We start from the raw sequence: 20,163 nt of genomic DNA, 5'->3' as shown, positions 1-20,163 counted from the left end.
ATTGCTAATTTTTATATTATACTTGGTGATCTTCAAATATCTAAACTATGTAATATTCCTTAAATTCATTTTTAAAATAGTCATGAGAGTTTTTTAATTTTTTAAAGTATAAGAATTAAACTGTTTTATACTTAAATAAAATTTTGCTTTTAATTTGTTATCAGAATACTGAATTCAAGAAAATGTAAGGATCATTCTATTAAAAGTTAATTTATATTAAATTTAAAAAATTTTCATTGTAAAATCAAGCAAAATACTTATTAAGATTGATGAAAGTTTTTGTAGATGATGACTAAAGTTATAAAGTAACATTTCTAGTTAAGAAAAATTTAATAGTAACTTTTTTGAATTATCCTTACATAAAATTTAAGCAAATTAATTAATTGTTATTTTTTTATAACAATAAAAAAAGCTTAATTGTATTTTTTTAAATGCTGCCAATGCTTTGTGGCTAATAATTTTTTTTGTTCTTTCCTGATTTGACAAGTTTTGTGCCAAAATTGATTTTTCAGATTTGCTCATGTAAATTGAATAAGCATATCCTGTTATCTTACTGTATAATTAAATTCAACAATATTTCAAAGTGTTTTTGTAAATTTATTTAGAGCATCAGAATTTCCTAATGCTATATATATATTTTTCCTTTTATAGACAAATAATAAGTAAAATTTTATTCTGCAATACAACATTAATTATAATCATTTCTAGTTAGGAAACAGAAAAATCTATTATTAGTTTGATATTGACCTTATAATTATCTACTTGAAATACAAAAATATACTGTAAAAGAATCAATTTGACTACACATAATGTGTGTATTGGTCCCTAAACTGATTGTTATGACAAATTTAATTTTTGTACTGAACAGAAATAATAAATGAACAACAAAAAAAGTAAAATTATAAAAATCTTTATATAAAATGAAATGTTACAGTAATAACTACAGTATTTTGCTTCTTGATCATTTAATAAAAATTTTTCTTCCATTATACTCAAATTTATAAAAAGTTAATTGTTTTAGTAATAAAAACAGAATACAAAAATTGATTTAATATTTTTGATAATTAGCTAAAAACAATTCAGGTAATTATCGAAAATATTTTTCAATTTTCCTAAAGAAAGAAAAAATTTTAATAAAATAATAATTTTAATTCTTATAATAAATAAATTATTAACTCATGAGTGTTCATACAGATATTTACAAATAATAACTTTAATACTTGCTTGGTAAGAACAGAAAAGATAAAAATAGCATCTGAAAAATTAATTTAAAATAATAAATAAAATAATTTTATTACTAATTTTTTGAAACAAAATAAAACCAATTACCTGTTGAATTCAGAGTTTAAATATTGCAGACAAGTAACAAACTGTTTAATCAAAATCAGGTATATCATCAAATGAATAACCAGGATAACGACAGTAAGCATAATAGGCAATGCGAACATGATAGAAACCAGGAATAAACATCAATAGTCCTAAAACAAGTAAAGCCCAACTACTTTCATTGTGCTGTAAAGAAAAAATTTTAATTAAGTTAATAATTTAATATAATCACCAATAATAATCTTTCCATAATCTTTACACAAAAACAAGGCTCAACCTTTCAACAGTGGAAAAGTTAGATGTGCCACTATCATTTAGTTGTGGAGAAGAAATGTGGAAATTTTTAAAGTATTTTTTCACACGTTTTTTCTCATTACCATTTCGGAAAAAAATTTTATAAACAGTTATATCTAGTAAAGAAAAGTCTTTTTTTATTGTTACATAATTAATTTTTTATGTGAATTTTTTTTCGCGGTAGTTTTTGGCGATACCCCCAAAAGAATTTAGCAAATATATACGTCCCTCACCACTGCCACACAATTGCCCTTGACGAATATATTCATTACTCACTGCTGAGTGGTTAATCATTTCTCTCTTTAGAACAAATTTGGATATTTAATTAATTAAAAATTGTTTTCAATGTAGGCTGAAAAATAATCTGTCAGTTTAGTGTTAAGTTTGGTTTAAGACAATAAATAAATGATAAACTCATTGTAATGGAAGTGATCAGAGATGGGATCAAAACTTATTAATCCATGTTTTACTTTTGGCATAATCATAAAATCATGCAAATACTTTGTACAATTATTTTGGCAAAAATCTGTCACAAAGTAAAATCTTTATAAAGATAAATTGACTCATTAAAGTATAAAATTTTGTTCTTATCTGGGAAAAATAAAATAAATTTTATGTTCAGGCTTGGTCCAGAACTTTTGGCCAGTTCTATAGTATACCTATTATTTTGTATGTCTTCCTGATGTTCTTGAATGCATGTCTGGAGCATTCTAGTTGTAGTTCCAATATAATTAATTGTTGCCTGACTTAGTAATACAGTAAATAAACAATTTTTTTTTTACAGAAAACAGTTAAGAGGTTTTATCTTAATATTTTTTTATTGATTGATTATCTACAAAAATTATATTATACACATACAATTCTCTTTATTGATGGAAAGGTACTGCTTCTGAGGTATTTTCAACTAATTTTTGACATAAATACAGTGGTACCTCGGTATACGTCTGCTTTAGAATATGTCCAATTCGGAATACGTCCTGTTTGGATGAAAAAAATTTTGCTCGGTATACGACTTAATTCAATTATACGCACCATCTATGAACAAGTAGCACTATCGGTGTACTAGACCAGACCAAGGTCTATATAAGACCTTGCACCAGAATAGACGTTTGCAGTGCCACGGTCTATAACTTTGTTAAATTTCTTCTGATTTTAATTTGTAAGTAAAACTTTTTATTAATCATGAATTGCAAAAAGACAAATGAAAAGCAACAGAAAACTAAAAAAATGACTAGAATCACAATGGAACTGAAAAAAGAGATTGTTGAGAAATATGAAGGTGGCATGCGTGCTCGAGATTTAACTGTTGCATACCATATTCCGAGAACAATGATATTGACAATCATGAAAAATAAAGACATTATTAAATCTGCTAACATTGTGAAAGGGGTTATAACAATTTCTAAACAGAGATCGGAGACATTAGATCATGTTGAGAAATTGCTTTTGCTTTGGACAACTGAAAAACAGTGTGCTGGCAACAGCGTATCAATTAGCAATTATTTGCGATTATTACTGTAATAATTTTAAAAATCTATAATAAAATTTATTTTTTTATTAATGTGCTCAAACAGTGTTTCAACTATTTTACAACCCCATTAATATACCATATCAAGAAAAGTTTTCTTTTTACATGAGAACGGATTAATCATTTTTACATTACTTCTTATGAGAAAGGTTGGTTTGGTATACGTCCTATTCGATATAAGTCCAAACATCAGGAACTGATTAAGGTCGTATACCGAGGTTCCACTGTATTCTTATAAAGTACAAATAAATATTTTTAATAAAAATTAAAACTATATCAAATTAATTGTTGCAAAGTTACAAGAGAAAAAAAGGGAAACTTTTGTTATTAAAATACTTAATAAATGAATTTTCAATTCATCTATATCTATACTAGTATTAAAGTGAGAAAGTTTGTTTGTTTGTTAAAGGTAATCTCAGAATCTACTAAACCAAATTTTAAAATTGTTTTGCTATTGGAAAGCCTATTCCTTCCAAATGAACATAAGCTATATATTATTTTCATATTAAAAAATCCAACAACAAGATTGTTCTTTCCCAGCACAATTTGGTGGCATCATCTGTTATCATATTTTATTAAAAACTTCTTATATTTTTAACTATTCTAAAATGACAAAAAGCTTCATTTTGAGGATAGGAATGGGTTTTATAAAAAGTTATAAATGCTAATAAGTAAAATTGTCATTAAGTCTGACCCTACTGGAGATACACACAACCTCCTTTATTTCCTCATCCCTCTCCCTTTAATCTCCAAAGTTTAATAGCATCAATCCCCCTAATAAACAAACCTTCCTGCAAAATTTCAGAAATTTTTGAGAAAAAGCACAGGAGTTAAGTTTCAAAGAGGGTGAACAAAATTATGCCACAGGCACACATACTACCATCCATAGACAGAAAAAAAAAACAAATTTTTTTTTGCATTTCTTGACATTTCAAGGGGCAGCCACCTGAGCCCAAAAATGTAAAATCTTGGGGGGGGGGTCATTTTTTATCAATCGCCATACTTTCCCTTGTTATATATAACAGCTAAGAAAGTAAAAAAAATGCAGAAGTGTGATGTTTTTACCAAGGCATTTTTCTTGCATCGTTGTTTATCTACTCAGTTCAAGGCCAATCCTCTTAGCTACCAAGTGGGTGTTTTTAAACTTACTATCTTATATCTCTCCAAAACTAAGATCATATAAACACAGAAAACAAAACCAACACCAGAATTACAAAAAGAAATAATTTTCTAACATTTTTGTCTATATAAAAATAGATATCATCAGGTAAAAATGATAGAACAAAACAGCTAAAACAATTTACGTAGTCAATTGGAACATGTAAAAAATGTTCGATTTTTGTTTTATATTTCCTGACATATTAAGTGAAAAGTGCTGACTTTATTAGGGAATAAAATAAAATAAACAATCATTCAAACTTCAGCAAAAATTCTTTAATCTTAAGAACGTTTTCAAACACATTAAGCGTCCATCTTCAGTTACTTCTTTAAATCAAATATGCAATTAGAACATTCAAATTGCATATTTGATTTAAAGAAGTAACTGAAGATGGACGCTTAATGCGTTTGAAAACGTTCTTAAGATTAAAGAATTTTTGCTGAAGTTTGAATGGTTGTTTATTTTATTTTATGATATTGTCTCTTCAGTAAGCAAGTATAGTTTTATTTATTTATTAGGGAATGTGCTGATTGGTTTAACTGAAGCAACATCATGCATGATGTTATTCTCAAGTTTATTCTTTCCATAGACAGACTATAGTGTCAATTGCAGATGTGAATGATACTGTTGGAATCTCAACAGAGTTGTAGAGCATGCCCACAGAAACAAAAAAGTCAAAGAAATCATACATCTATATGTAACCACCCTTCATGAGATATTACCCCCTAAAATCAGTCTACTTCCAGGGTGTGATTGGGAGAAGTGGCGTAGCTAGCACGGGTGACACCTGGTGCAGATATCGTGGTGTCACCCTTTTTAACTCTTTCATAAAACACTGTTGAATTGTAACATCTTCGCACTTGATCAACTTGAACACTATGTTGGATATGCGATGTCACAACGTATGAGTTTAGATTTATAGAATAAATCATAGTAAGATTTTCAGCTGGTGCGAGCTCTCATGGCATCTCCTCATAGCGAAGAGACTGTCATGGTAAGCGAGCCGTTGACCTTTTATTTTTCTTTAGGTACAGGCCTACCAGGGGCCCCCCTACACAGGTGACACCCAGGGCAGGCTGCCCCCACCGGCCCCCTACCTACACCTCTGATTGGGAGTCACACTGTGTGCTCTGTTAAAACTACCACATTTAACTATTCAGCCAAGGTGACAAAGCTGGCTTTGAGTAACCCACTTGACTGTTTGCAGAGAACTTGATATTACATAGTTTTAGGAGGTGTGGGGCTCACCTCCATGCAGGTACTGAGGTTCTTGCTGTCATGCACACCAAAGTACACAACTACATGCAGAGAATCAGTCAATGCAAGCAACAGCAAATCTTGACTGACACGAAGCATGTAGAATAGCCAGTAGTGTCAGTCCAGGATAAAAACTGTTTTTAATCAGTAGAGGTTAGTGCATTTATTATTTATGTTAAAGGCACTGGTTTGCCATCTTGCTTGCAAACATGACATCTGCAAGCAAGATGACAAACAGGACTGCAGCCATTAGGGTTCCACATTTACACATTTAGAGGCGAATAGCTCACAAAGAACCAACATCTACAAACCCAATGTACGGTACAGTACATCGTATGTACATTGGGTTTGTAGATGTTGGTTTATATATATATATATACCATGCTGGGGTTGTGTGATAGCCAGGTGAGTGCCATAGATAAGTGTTTACAGCCGTGGTTCTTAACCAGTAGTCCGTGGACCACTGATGGTCTCTGAAAGCAGCCGAAGTGGTCTGTGAAGTCATCCTAAAATTATTAAATAAATGACGACAAGTTCTGTCGTTCAAATTTCAAATACATTTTTCTTATTTAGTGGATTTTTTGCACAACTAAATAAATTGAACCTGCAAGGGTAAAGAAATATGAAATTGGAAGGCACTAGCAATATATTTGCATTTGAAGATAAAATCAGTGCGTTTATCGCTAAAATCGACCTATGGATCAGCAAAGTCAAAAGAGAATTTTTCTATGTTTGATACATTGAACCCAATTATTGACAGACAGTGTGGGAGATTAAAGGACAAATACAGGTATACCTCGCCTTACATTAGCAATTGGTTCCAGGAGAGGCGACGTAAGTCGAATTTACTTATGTAGTTACAATGTAAGTCAAAACTACGGTGGAAAACAACAATAATGAGCACTTAAAGACCGCTAAATAAGACAACACAACACAGATGTTTTCATGTTTCGTTCTCTGGGATTTATGATGATTATATTAACATTTACTGTAAATGTACGTATTTTAATACGATTTTATGTGCTTTTAATGCTTTTCTAGTGATATTACGACTTCAATATTTGTGGCGGACGGATGTAAAGTCAAATAAAATGACTTAAACTTGATTTTTATTTTTCCATATACTTTTTTGACACACAACGTATAATCGAGAACGACGTAACTCGAGGTATACCTGTACAAAAGAACATTACATTCCATTTGCAAAACTTGAAAAATGAATTCAATCGCAATTTTCCTGACTACAAGGACAAAGGTATTCGGAAACTGATCCGCAATTCTTTCACAGTCAACATTTCTGAGGTGCCGGATGATATACAAGAAGAGTTAATTGAAATGCAACACAATAGTAACTGCAAGGATACATTTGAGACAGGAATTAATCTTGAAGATTTTTGGAGCCAAAAAGCTATTGCTTTCCCAAAAATTTGAGAAATTGCTTTACAGTACCTAACTTTATTTTCAACCACATATTTATGCGAGCAAGGATTCTCAGTGCTTTTGATAATTAAAAATAAACATCGAAATTGGTTGGATGCCAGTGCCGACATGCATTTGGCTTTGAGTAGCACTGAACCAAGAATCCAGCAGTTGGTAAACACTATGCAGTTACACTAAAATAATATAATTAATGTAACATTTTTGCAAATAATATAATACTCTTTGTTCCAAATAATTTTATACGTGTTTAATTTATAGAACAAACTTATAAAAACTTATATTACTACCAAACAGTTCGTGACCCATGGCAAGAGAAAAATTTTGATAAATGGTCTCTCATCACTAAAAGGTTAAGAACCACTGGTTTGCAGGATGTGGATGCTGAATGCATCCCCAGCCAGCACCTTATGTAACCAACAATGGTTATCTTATATTTAAATATATCTGGAAAAAAATTGGACTGGAGGCTCGGGTAACGTAACTGGCAACACATCCACACAGTAAGAGGTAGTTGAGAGTTTGTGACTTGCTCTGTACTGATTCTTTTCTTTCAGAATTTTCTAAATTATTTAATTTAATTATAATTATTGACAAGATTATGTCTTGTTTATAAAATCATACTGCCGTTTTTGTTACCAGTTTAGAGGTATGAAGGAGTACATGTCAAGAGTTGATATTTGGCACAGAGTATTAGGTGCCCAAATCATTTGCACATAAAAAAAATCCAGACTTGTCAGGGGACCGAGAACCTAGTCAAAATAAAATACAAAATGGCGACCCTCTTCTACAAACAGGCAAAACAGGCACCTCACCCCACCGAAGTCAGGTGGGGAGAGTACCACCCACAGTCATTCTAAGAAGTGAACTCTGACCTTAGGACTGTATCTTCTATGTTAAATAAAATTTGTAATGTAATTTTGTAAATTTGGGAGTGCTTCAAATATGACGTTAAAACAGTTTTATGTCATTACAAGTGGTTTTTTTTAAACATTATCTAGCATAGTAAAATCGTGGAACTGATAAAAATTTGACATGTAGGGCAGAGGGTGCCACCATGTGACCTTTGTCCTTTGACCTCACTTTGCTCCTAAACCCTAACAAGGAGAGACATCTTTTTACTTCATTTAGTTAACCTTTTGATTCAACAGCCGTGCATCTTAATCTTGAATTTATATTATATCTCGACACTATTGTAAATATTGCGTAGCTGATACAAATTAAGTAAATTATCAGTTTCTAAGTTAATTTTTACAAGCAGAACAAGACGCAGAACACATGGTCGAAGTCAATGTGGACATCACGGACAAGGTAGGATGTGCCACATACAGATTTTAGTCACGTCACTAAAGACGTTGTATTAGGGTTGTCGTTACATCCAATGACATTATAATCGGGTTAAACTGTATATTGTTTGTGCAAAATACAAAAATAATTTCGGACAATATAATAGCCACGATTATTTTTTTCAAAAACGGGAAATTTTCATTATGCATCAACAAAAATTCAACCCTGGCCATCACACAATGAAAGAAATTTCAACACTGGATAGGGTATACCTGGATAGGTTAATTTCACTGAAAATGCATCGTGGACGACCTCGTGGTCGTGGCCAGCAAAGTTTGAATGACTGCACTCAGAACCAACTATACCAAAGAAGATTTGAGAATGAGAACGAGACCTGCTTGAGCGTCAAAGTGATTCCGCTTAGTAGTTAGTCTCCGAGACATAGTCTTGTCCCAAATACGGCTTTGCCATTTTACTTGTTAAATCTAACAAGAGATAATGCCTAACACCTCCCTCTAATGACAAATTATTTAGTAATTAATTCAAAATAATCACAATATAATAGCCCAATATAATCCAGTAGTCGTTGACTCACAAAGAGTTGCATGTCTGACTTTTCTTTATTCTTTACCAATAAATATTGTTAGAATGTTTGACCAGCATGCTGGGCTGTCTGTTAAACATGCAATAAGCTTAATGGAGTGTGCAGCATGACTCCCTACAGCTCCTGGAAGTAGGCTGATTTTGAGGGTTTATATCTTGTAAAGGTTCACATATAGAGGTATGGTTCCTTTAATGTTTTTGTTCCTATGGGTATACTCTACATCTCTGTTAAGGTGCCAACAGTATCATTCACATCTGAAATCTTACCATTAATCTTACCTTACCATTATTTAAAAATAAGAATTTTTCTTATGTTATCACAATTTACAAGAACACTTCCAAACCTAGAATCCAGTTAAAAGAACAAAAACATTTATTGCAAAATAAACGTTTTCAACCTTTAAAAAGGCCATCCTCGGGTTCTACTGGTAAAATGCAAATTGAACAAGATAAATTTTAAATGTTCATTGCGTAAGAAGTTTGCATATGCAGGAGTGTAGTAAAATATTATAAATTATTATAACATATTATTCCTGAAACTAAACTTTTGTATGAAGGCCTATAGCACTTTTATGTGTTCACTGTTTTAGTATTAATCCTACTGTACCATTATTTAAAAATACGAATTAATCTTATGTTATCAGATATCTATCTAAATAAACTGAGTTATTTTGATTACTTTTTAGGTGTACATATGTGCGAGTGAGCCTATTGATGATAAAATGCATAAAAGAGAATTGCAATTGTCACAAAATATATCCTCATCAAGGGACCATTGGAAAGCTTATTAGTTTCCAATGTACAGTACATAAGCTACCTTAAAACTTGGATCCTCACTCCTTCCAGCTAATTTCATCTCCCCTACAAACTCTGAATTCCTTTAACCAATCTGAACCAGACGGCCGGATGGCCAAGCGGTAAAGGTGGCAGCCTACCGCTCTGGGGGACCCGGGATCGAATCCGAACGGGTCGAATAATCCCCAGGAATTTTTCGGGGGGTGGTCCGTTCGGATATGTCGGGCCCCGTCCCTCACCACCCGGTCGCCCCATTGTGGGCCTGGCCGAACCCATAATGGGCCTACTAAAAGAGGCCCTCTTAGTGCCCACAGGGCGGAAAGAGTTAAAAAAAAAAAAAAACCAATCTGAACCAAATTTCACATAGTTATTCTCTGGTACCCTATGGGAAACATTGACTACCATAAAACTCAGACCTGTCATTTCTCTGATTTCATCCCATCTCCAAACTCCCAAACCTTTTGAGCAATCTGGATAATTTTGTACTGTTGTTCTTTATAATCCTCCAAAAAATATATACTACTTTAAAACTTGGACTCTCACTCCCTTCCTTCCTTTCACTCACTCCCTCTCTACAAATTACCAACATTGGCTGATTTGCAGAAAATTTTGCTTAGTTACTCTCTTCCACCCTGTGGGACACATACACTACCCTATAATAAGGACAACTCAACCCTCTCTCCAAGTTCCCAGACAAAACTGGGCATTCTTTGCTAGTATCATATAAAAATCAGTTTATACCTTGACAAAAAAGATGTTTTGAAAATACATTAATTCTAATTAATCATTAAAAATTATTTTAAATTAATTTCACTAAATTGCAAACAGAAATGCTTAAATTAAATTCTTAATTACAAATCAATTATATAAAGCAATATTAACCTAATTTTTATACTGAATGTTTATATTCTTAATGAAAAGTCATTTAGTTTTTTAAAAATTTTCTACATCAATGTTCCCTATAATCTGTGTGGATGGATAGTCAGGCAGTAAATAAAATGCTTCCACAGGTGTTTGCAACATGGTTCATAACTAACTTTTGTTATGATCACTGTTGAATATGCAAACTTATATGATTGTTTAGAATGAGTAAACATGATACATACAAATCTATTTGAAATATGAGTTATAGTGTTACTTTTGTTAAATAGTTTCTTTCTTTGGATCATCAAACTGGTGAATTTGATTGTAAACAAATTAAAATATTGTATAATTTTCACACATAAATGTTTGCATGTATTCAATGTTTTGTTCTGTACAAAAAAAAAAATTAAAGTTAACATTTTTCTCACTAAACAAAAAAAAAAAAAAAAAAAAAAAACATTTAATTATATAAATGACTTTTAATGTAGTTTTTAATAGTCTATAAATGTTATTAACTTATTAATAATATTAATCAGTTTCACATATTCTTGTATCTTATCCTTTAAGCAATTTTAAATAAACGATTCTTTCAGTAATAAGACAGTGATTATTATTTTATTAGTGATTATCATCAAAAAATATTCTGTTCAGCAATTCAATTTATTTAATATTTATAGAAATTTTTTATAATTAGCTTATTAAATTTTAAATTTCAAATATATTAAGGTTACCTCTATATATCCAGAAAACATCAGTGATGCAAAAACTAACATTATTGTCCCAACCAAAAACAGAAAAATAGCCAACATTATTGCTTTCCATGGAATCTTTGGTTCAGGTTTCTGAAACTATAATAAATTTATTAATTCAATATTAAATTAAAACAATTACTACAAAAAAAAAAATAAAAAATTTCTTCGAAATTTCAAATAACTTGTAAAAATTTATATTGCATATTTCAAAACTTAGTATATTAAATCAGAGAATGAATTTAAAACATACAAATTTCAAAAACAGATTTTATACATAAATATAGTTAAACTCAGTTATAACGAGCATAGATATAACAATTTTAATTTATGTGTATTTGTTTTTTGTTTTTGAATCTATCAATCAACTTATTGAGAATTAAAAAATAGCAAATTTCACTAATCACCAGTGGTATAGCTACAAATTTTGTCATTCGTGGGGTGCCTCCTAAGTATTGGCACCTAGGACAGCTATCTGTTCTCAGCCTAGTTAAATGACTGCTCTTCACAGATATAACAAAGTAAATCTTACTAGTCTCTTGGTGCTCATTATAACCAAGGTCAACTGTATATACTATCTGATGTACCAGTACCTAGTAATATTTTGGGTTATCTTAAGAAAACATTGAACATTTGAAAAATTCTCATGCTTTTGTTAGTTGGTGAATATATACATTGAATAATTGCTTCCATTGCAGCACTAACAAATTTTGTTGTTTTTCTTTTGATTTGCTCTTAATAAAATCTATTGTTTTTCACTTACATATCTTTGTATAGACTTGTTCCATCATATTTTACAGAAATATTCACAAATGTTAAAAAATTTCTCTGAAATGATGAAGAAAGTAATTAATACTAGGACAATTTGTAAAAAACAATTTAAAGTGACATACTCCAAAAGACAATAATTATATTTCAAAGAAACTCAACAGTAGATAGGAAATAATATTAATATAATTTTTTAAATGTTTCAAAATATTCACACATCACAAGTTTTATGTCAAAAGCAATAAACTGAATTACTGGTAATTCAGTTTATTGCTAAAGAGTAAAGAGACAGGTAAAGAGTACAGGTAAAGAGAGACAAATTAAATGGTAACATACCACAGCAAAATTTAGCTAGTGGCATATTATTATTTAAATCTCATGTTCTTAATAATTAAAAAACTTTTATTAATTTACTATTTCCAGAATGGAAATAACTGAATACAAAGTTAAACTTCTTAAAATATGTTAAAATTCAATTTCAAAATCATGACTGGTCTTAAATCAAGAGAATATGATATAATATATAAATAGTAATTAATCAATACCTGTAAATCAATAAATCCATCATCCACTTGCTTTAATTTATGGTATCGCACACTACTGACACTTGCAGCATTTTTCTTTGCCATGTTTATAATTTCTTCATTTGTCTGTATAATAAAAAGCATTCAAATATAACTAAAAGATTAACTCTTAATTAAATATGCAAAATATAAGCTTCTTTAAGCTGAAAGTTTAATACAGCAGATTAAAGAACAATTATTTTGCATTGTCTTGCTTGTGAATAAGCAAAAACTGTTAAAATAAAATTGATGATGAATTTGTTTTCTTTTTAATTTTTAAATAAGATAAAATTAATGTATCTTATTTAAAAGAACTATCACCTTTAAAATTTCTTAGATAAGATCTATTGATAGCTATAAAAAAATTTATAAGAAAGCAGCTCCAAAAGGCAGCAAATGCTGTAAAGTAAAAAAAATTCTTTATGAATGAATTAAAGGGAAAGAAAGGACTATACTATAGTATCATCATTCCTGCAAGCTTGCTGCTGTTCCTGAACTGAAATCAATGATTGATTGTTATACAGCAACTGATTCAATACTTCATTACTCATAATTCTTCATCTAAAGAACTTCATTCTAGGATCTGGAAATTGTTCAAAGTTTATTCTCAATAACAGAATAAAAATATGTTCAGTGATAGTATATGAAAGAATATAATACATAATGGCATGAACTATTCAAGCAAGCAATACAAATATTTAAATTAACAAATATTCTACCAAAAATGAAAGAGAATAACATTCAATATAATGAAGAAATGTCTAAAAGTAATAATTTCCACTTATAATGCAGAGACAATCTATTATGCACAACTGTATTTTATAAATACAAAATAAAGTATTTTTAGAAAATAAGAATTTATAAGATATATCCATTAAACACATATATAAACTGTGTGTTCTAGCTATTTCATTATCAAAATCTAGATTCTTATCTTATTGTCAAGCCAAGAACATTATTATTTGTAGGTATCAGAATTAGTTTTTTCAATTTACATATATTATATTACAATATATCAGTTAATATGTAATATGAAGCATGCTATAGACTTATGAATTCAATAACAATTATATTGTCATTTAATTCAAAGCACACTGCTTCCAGCTTTCCCAAAGTCAAACTAGCCAAAGTGGCAACACAAGTCACATCATGATCTAGGGCATGTTTTTCAACTTTACAATGCTTATGATGTCAATGTTATTGCTATCATTGGCTTGCATGCCATACAAATAATGTTCATTCTGATTCAAAAAACATTCTCTCTCTCTTATAGTCAGTTGGAAGACACCTGGTGTAGATAACATTCACAATTTATGGTGCAAAAAGTTTGCATCACTGCACCAGGAACTAGCTAAACACCTAACACACATCATTAATCCAAAGACATGCCAAAATTTTTTACTCAGGGCATCACCTATATGTAACCTAAAAACAACAATACCAAAGACCCACACAATACAGACTATATGTCTTCCAACACACTACAAATTATTGACATCCTACATTGCAAACAAAATATACAAACATGTTGAAGAACACAACATTCTTACAGAAGAACAAATAGGTGGAAACACGTGATGGCCACACATTACTCGCATCCCGAAGGAGTGGGTGCTTCCTGGGACAATAATTGTTAATGATTGATGGAAGGCGTATAATTGTCTTCAAATTAAAGGCTTTCATTACCTGACAGTTAAACACAGCTTATAACTTTGTCGATCCCCAGACGAACTCCCACACTAACACCATCGAGAAGATGTAGTGAGAGCGAATGTTCACAAGTATGGTATCTGCCTGGAATACACAGTCGGGTATTTGGCCGAATATCTTTTTAAAGCCAAATAGCCGGACATGGCAATATAACTTCACCACTTCTTTGCTACTGTAAATCTTTACTTCCTGAATGACTAGTTTTGAGAAAGTTTTGTTCGCAACTCTGTACGCAAACGTTTTCAGGCTCATCATTTTTGAAGTTTGTTATGAAATTCTAAATTGTGTTGTAATTGTAGAAAAGTGTAGGTCATGGAGTTGCATGAAAATGTTGATCTATTTAAATTTAGAGGAGTTATAACTATGTTTTCAAAGAGAAGAATCGTGTGATATGGAACACAATGTCATTGCGGTATCACATAATGCTTCCAGAGTGCAGCGAGAAATGAATTTTCTGCCAGAAAATAAGTTGACGAGAAACACTTCAGCAATGTCACGTGATATGATTTGTAAGCATCTCTATCACGAAAATGAGGTCAGATAATGGCAGCTTTGACCATGCACGGTCAGTAAGTAATTCAATGAGTTTTCATTTATAGCTTTTTTTTTTATATGCATAGCCCCCAAAAATTTCTATCTGTTTAGGACACGTCTACTAGTGAGGTCTCTTAAAAAAGCAAAATTATGCAAAATCACAATATATTAATTGTAAAGTTTTACTAGTGTTTCCTTTAGTCATAGAAGAATGACAATGATATCAGGCATAAATAAAATCAGTATTCTGCTTTAATAACTTCCAGCTTTTAACGTAGTAGATAGTATCCAGAACATAAGTAAAAGATTAAAATTTATATGGAAAATGGAGAGAGTACACAGCTACAGTAATTTGTATCTAACATGTATAGAACCACTTTGTAGCCACTTGCATTTATAGATTTTATAATTTTTGTACCTTATTATATCATAAAATATAATTCTATCTCATAATGTCATTTATACTTGGATAGTCTATTAAAATGTTTATGAAAACAAATTAAGCATTCATATAAGGTAACCAAGAACATAAACATTCCATTATTAGTGTCACATAATGATGTAATAATCTGAAGTAATTAAGTTAATGAAAGTAAAACAACTACGTAAGTTTATCTCTCAGTTTTTGCACACTCGTATTATTTTATTTCACTTACCGAAATCAAAATATTTCTTTAAAATAACGCTAATTTCAAGCCATTTCGTTTCACTTCTATAAACATTTAGCAGTTGCTTTCGTAATACAACAGACGGCAGATTACAGATTGACAACATTGAATCTGCAGTGTTGCCAGCTGACTAAAAACAATTTTCTATTTAAATTAATCATTAGAATTACTCTTTATTCATTATTTTCCAAAATAGCTACCATCTATCTAATGCTGGCTATCCATCAATTTTTATCACAGTACTTCTTCACAATGTGTCTATTTCTAGTTTTGAATTTATGATAATTTAAAAAACCAGTGGCTAAGCGGTTCCGTTCCCTGAACACTGGAAATTCGGTCGTGGGATTGCGCCTCGTCCGGACGGACTGGCCACGTGGAGTTATTTATTTATTATTATTTTTTAACTCTCTCCGCCCTGTGGGCACTAAGAGAGCCTCTTTTAACAAGCCCATTGAGTTCGGCCAGCCTACAATGGAGCGGTCGGGTGATGAGGTACGGACCATCCCCAAAAAATTCCTGAGGATTTTTCGATCCATCCGGATTCAATCCCGGATCCTCCAGAGCGGTAAGCTGCCAACTTGACCGCTCGGTCATCCGGCCGACGACCTGTTAGACTCTGAAAGACCCGGAATTCCAGGAATTTTTTAGAGGAACCGTCTTAGTGCCAGAGGGCAAAATATGAAAAAATACGTTATTAAATTTTATTAAATATAAATTATTTTAAACAAAATATTTTAAAATATTAATTAATATAGTTTCAAAAAAGCAAAATTTTAGCATCAATTCTCAATTTAATAAAATTATTTCCAATGATAAACGCTAGATGGCGTATAGTTATTTTATGGTGTTCGATAAATTGTGTATTTCATTTGGGATCGCGAAAACAAAGATTTTTGTTATCGGTTATAGTCAACAGAATGTCTTCTGAAAGAACATCGTCGTTTATTTTATTTATATTTATAACGTCTCTTTCAAATTTAACTCTAGCTCAATGGAATACCAAAGATTATTTGAAGAGAGAACATTCTCTTATCAAGCCGTATCAAGGTAGAATTTCGAAATCTATTAACCTTTTTTTTACTGTATATTGTGTTGCGTTTCTGATCCACAAACCTCATTAACTCTTTAAATTCATTCATTTCAACGAAAATGCAAAAATGAACATAACTAACTACATTAGAATTACATCTTCAGGTCCTAAACACTATAGTTTAATGTTTAAAAAAATAATAATGCATCCAGGCATAATTAATACTACATCTTAGCTCTTGCATATATTTAATACACATGTTTAATTGTAAAACAGAAAAAAAAAGTTAATTAAATGATTTTCTAGAGGAATGTATTGTTAAGAAGCATTCCAGAGTATCAAATAACTTTATTATTTTATTTAAAATGTGATTAGACATGTCTGTCTGCAAGTAATACCAATCACTTATCAGTGATTATGGGTTACTTTTCTTACATACATAGGGATGATTTGCCAATTACTGTAATTGAATTTATTTATTTTTATCTAGTGAAAGGAATGAATTATTCAATTTTAAATCTTTTTCTCCCTCTATGAAAATAAAATTTAAGAAAATATTATGGTTTTTAACAAATTTATTATACTATCACTAAAAAAACTGGTGGTTGGTTTTAGGTTTGTGGGCTGGCTACATAGTTCTCTGGGTTTCATATGTCTAACATCTAAATAGGGCCAGTTTCTCAGAAATACCTAATGGGAAGCATCTTTGTTTGGCAGATTATCCATGTTGTGTTGCCATATCCTATTAAACCAAATCAAATATAAAAGAAAAAAATCATTTTTTTTTTTACTCATTTCATTTTGAAATAATGTAGCTTTTTAACATGTAAATTACCAAATTGTATATTTTTTATCTCTAGATATTTGAAGAAAAATTCTAGGAAGTTGTATAGATTGCACCCTATGGAATTTCGGGACTTTGAGTATATATCTTAACTCGGGACTGAGACGAGTTCAATGATACCCTACTTTTGGACCGGAGACAAAAAATAAGAAAGTTATCATATTTACAATTTCTTGCCTTTCACGATGCATTCTACGGCATTTTAGTTTTCCACTAGGTGGTGCTGCTTGTAGTTCAGTATACTTTTTTTTTTTTTATTTTTGTTTCAAGGACTACTGTGAATCAATAACTAGTGACGTTAAATACTCAGCAGCCTGCCGGTGGCTCCCCTCCAGGAGGAGTCTGTTGGGAACATGAACAGTCGAACGCCACCTAGTGGAATGGTGGCGTTCAACTCGAAAATGGTGTAGAATGCATTGTGAAAGGCAAGAAATTGTAAATATGATAACTTTCTTATTTTTTGTCTCTGGCCCAAAAGTAGGGTATTGTTGAATTTGTCTCGGTCCCAAGTTAAGATATATACTCAAAGTCCCAAAATTCCATAGGATGCAATCTATACAACAGCCAAACTCTATTGTAGTTTATGCAGATAGTATAAATGTAGTAGTTTATAAAAGAAACAAATGGAGACAAGATGAACAAAAAAAACCTTAGCAAAATTATCTTACTTTTACCTAAATAGTTTCATTATTTATTTAAATTATTCATTTCTTTTTTATTCATAATTTTTTTTATTTTCATGAAAGATTATTCAAGGAAGAAAATTAAAAAGTCTGAAGGTTATTTAAATGTTCTATCTGTGACATGATCAAATGATAAAAGTGCTCAAAGCTTTTACAATGTATGGAATTATCTTTAAGCAGCTGCATAATCTAGATTATAATGATTAAACTATAAAAATCTTGCCATATAGTTTAAACTGGATAAATATAGTGATGCCTCATACTTCAAATTTAATTCATTTCAGGAGGTCATTCAAACTCCAAATCATTCAAAGTCCAAATTAAATTTTCCAATTAGAAATAATGGAAAACATATTAATCCGTTCCCAGACCCTGCACAAATTTTGATAAACTTAAAATATCAAATACACATAACTTACAGTAAAAATAACACAATTAAATGCCCTATTAATAAATTCAAACAGGGAAAACCATAAAATATGTAAAAACCGTATAATAAAACAAAAATTACATTTACTGGTCACACACTGTCCACTTTTGTCTCTTAACATAGATGTGTGATTTAATTATAATATATGTGAAATTTAACATATTATAGATAACTAGTAGCCTGGGCAGCACCATAGTGGGTGTTCTAGCAGCAGCGGTGTCATTCTGTGGTATAAATAATAAATCCATATTAATGGGAAATGTTTTCATATCAATGGAATATATGGAGATATTAATTCAAGATTAACATGTTGTAAGATTACCATAACAGATGTTATATTGTGCCTGAAATCTTTTTCTGCCCCCCCTTCCACGTGGTGGGTCCAGGGTGTGCAAGAGATTTATTGGAGGGTGTGTCTCGGGGAGAAGATAGGGACATTGTGGATACTGTTACAACTTAACAGATTACAGATTACACAAAACTTACAGATTACAGATGCGACAATGGCTTATATATATAGATATGAGATTGTATTATATGTTTAGAAGCTTACTTTAAACTCTTTACTTCACATTTTGTTTAAATAAAATCAGGTAATGTCTTCAGATAAAAACAAATTGGGCATATTATGCTTTGAGTTTCGGAAAGTGTCATACAAACAGTAAAAACAAATTATGATTGTGTGTTGGGAAGATGCTCCTAAACTTTGAACATATCAAATGTGGTTTTTAGAAAATTCCTTTTGAGAGATTTTGAACTAAAAGATACAAAACATATGAGGTGCCCCAAAGCTGTCGACAAAAAATATTGCAGGAAAAATTGTTAAAAATCAACAAACACCCAATACAATATATATAACCATACACACCAAAAACAAAATGAAAAAAGCACTGAAAACATACAAGTATAACACGAGAGTGAGAGATGACTTGGACACATGACAGTTTGTGTTTACACTTGGAGCACATTTTTTTACTAGGTGCACAGTTCACTTTGAAGCACTTCAAACTCAGAGGCAAATTTTTGTCAAATTTTACATTCAAAGTCTGAAGCATTTGATGTTAGTTATTAGAAGTAGAAGGTTCCATTGTATAACAGTGTAAATTCTGTAGAGAAAGTTTTATGTGAATATAATTTAAGTTTGAACAAAAAATTTACTTTATCATATGTGATTTAAAGTCTGCATATTGCTTTGTGTTGCATTCCAATATTGCATTGCATTGTTTTGTATCAGAGCATGCTAATCTAAATTTCAAGACCAGAATTTATTTGAATTTACCAAAAATGGTTATGTACTTAAAAAATTACGGTTTGATGTTTGAATTGGGCAACTCTAATTGTTTTTCCATATCTTTCAATTTGTCTATGTGACTCATTGCAATTTGAGCTTGTTGAGGTTCAGCCATCTGAATCAGTGCATTATCTTTTTTGTTGAATAATAACTTTACATGAAAGACATCATATACCCCAAAAAGGGTAAAGAGCATCAGGTGTGATCATCTGTTCATTTAAATTGCTAATCAGTAGTCCACTGCCAATAAAAGACTTCCTAGGAAATCTAATGCCAGAAAAACCTAACATTAGATTCATTAGATATCACAAGAATAAAATCAAGTTCTATGGATATGCTTGCA

The 20,163-nt window shown here is 30.8% G+C and overlaps 2 protein-coding genes across 2 annotated transcripts in view; one reads left to right on the top strand and one right to left on the bottom strand.

Moving 5' to 3' along the window:
* Nucleotides 1-893: 893 nt before the first annotated feature.
* On the bottom strand, nt 894-15,656 carry LOC136982649 (transmembrane protein 230). The gene is made up of 5 exons (XM_067279210.1): nt 15,531-15,656; nt 12,613-12,717; nt 11,282-11,398; nt 1,330-1,512; nt 894-1,255 (listed from the first exon to the last, which is right to left on the bottom strand). The coding sequence occupies exons 2-4, from the start codon at nt 12,694-12,696 to the stop codon at nt 1,375-1,377; spliced, it is 339 nt and encodes a 112-aa protein (XP_067135311.1). The 5' UTR covers nt 12,697-12,717; nt 15,531-15,656; the 3' UTR covers nt 894-1,255; nt 1,330-1,374.
* Nucleotides 15,657-16,365: 709 nt separating this feature from the next.
* Nucleotides 16,366-20,163, top strand: part of LOC136982647 (vesicular integral-membrane protein VIP36) — a 32,232-nt gene continuing 28,434 nt past the window's right edge. The window contains exon 1 of the mRNA XM_067279208.1: nt 16,366-16,589. Within this exon, the coding sequence (XP_067135309.1) occupies nt 16,460-16,589 (130 nt within the window). The 5' untranslated portion in view covers nt 16,366-16,459. The remainder of the gene's footprint in view (nt 16,590-20,163) is intronic.

Source organism: Centruroides vittatus, unplaced genomic scaffold, assembly GCF_030686945.1.
Source record: "Centruroides vittatus isolate TY-2023 unplaced genomic scaffold, ASM3068694v2 contig_858, whole genome shotgun sequence".
Lineage (NCBI taxonomy): Eukaryota > Metazoa > Arthropoda > Arachnida > Scorpiones > Buthidae > Centruroides > Centruroides vittatus.
This window is presented reverse-complemented; position numbering and strand designations above follow the sequence as displayed.

Excerpts from the sequence above, each read along its gene's own strand:
- LOC136982649 (XM_067279210.1), bottom strand. The coding sequence starts at position 12,696 with ATGGCAAAGAAAAATGCTGCAAGTGTCAGTAGTGTGCGATACCATAAA. Across the intron at positions 11,399-12,612 it reads ATGGATTTATTGATTTACAG|TTTCAGAAACCTGAACCAAA; the intron begins GTATTGATTAAT and ends AATTTATTATAG. Across the intron at positions 1,513-11,281 it reads TGTTTTCTGGATATATAGAG|CACAATGAAAGTAGTTGGGC; the intron begins GTAACCTTAATA and ends TTTTCTTTACAG.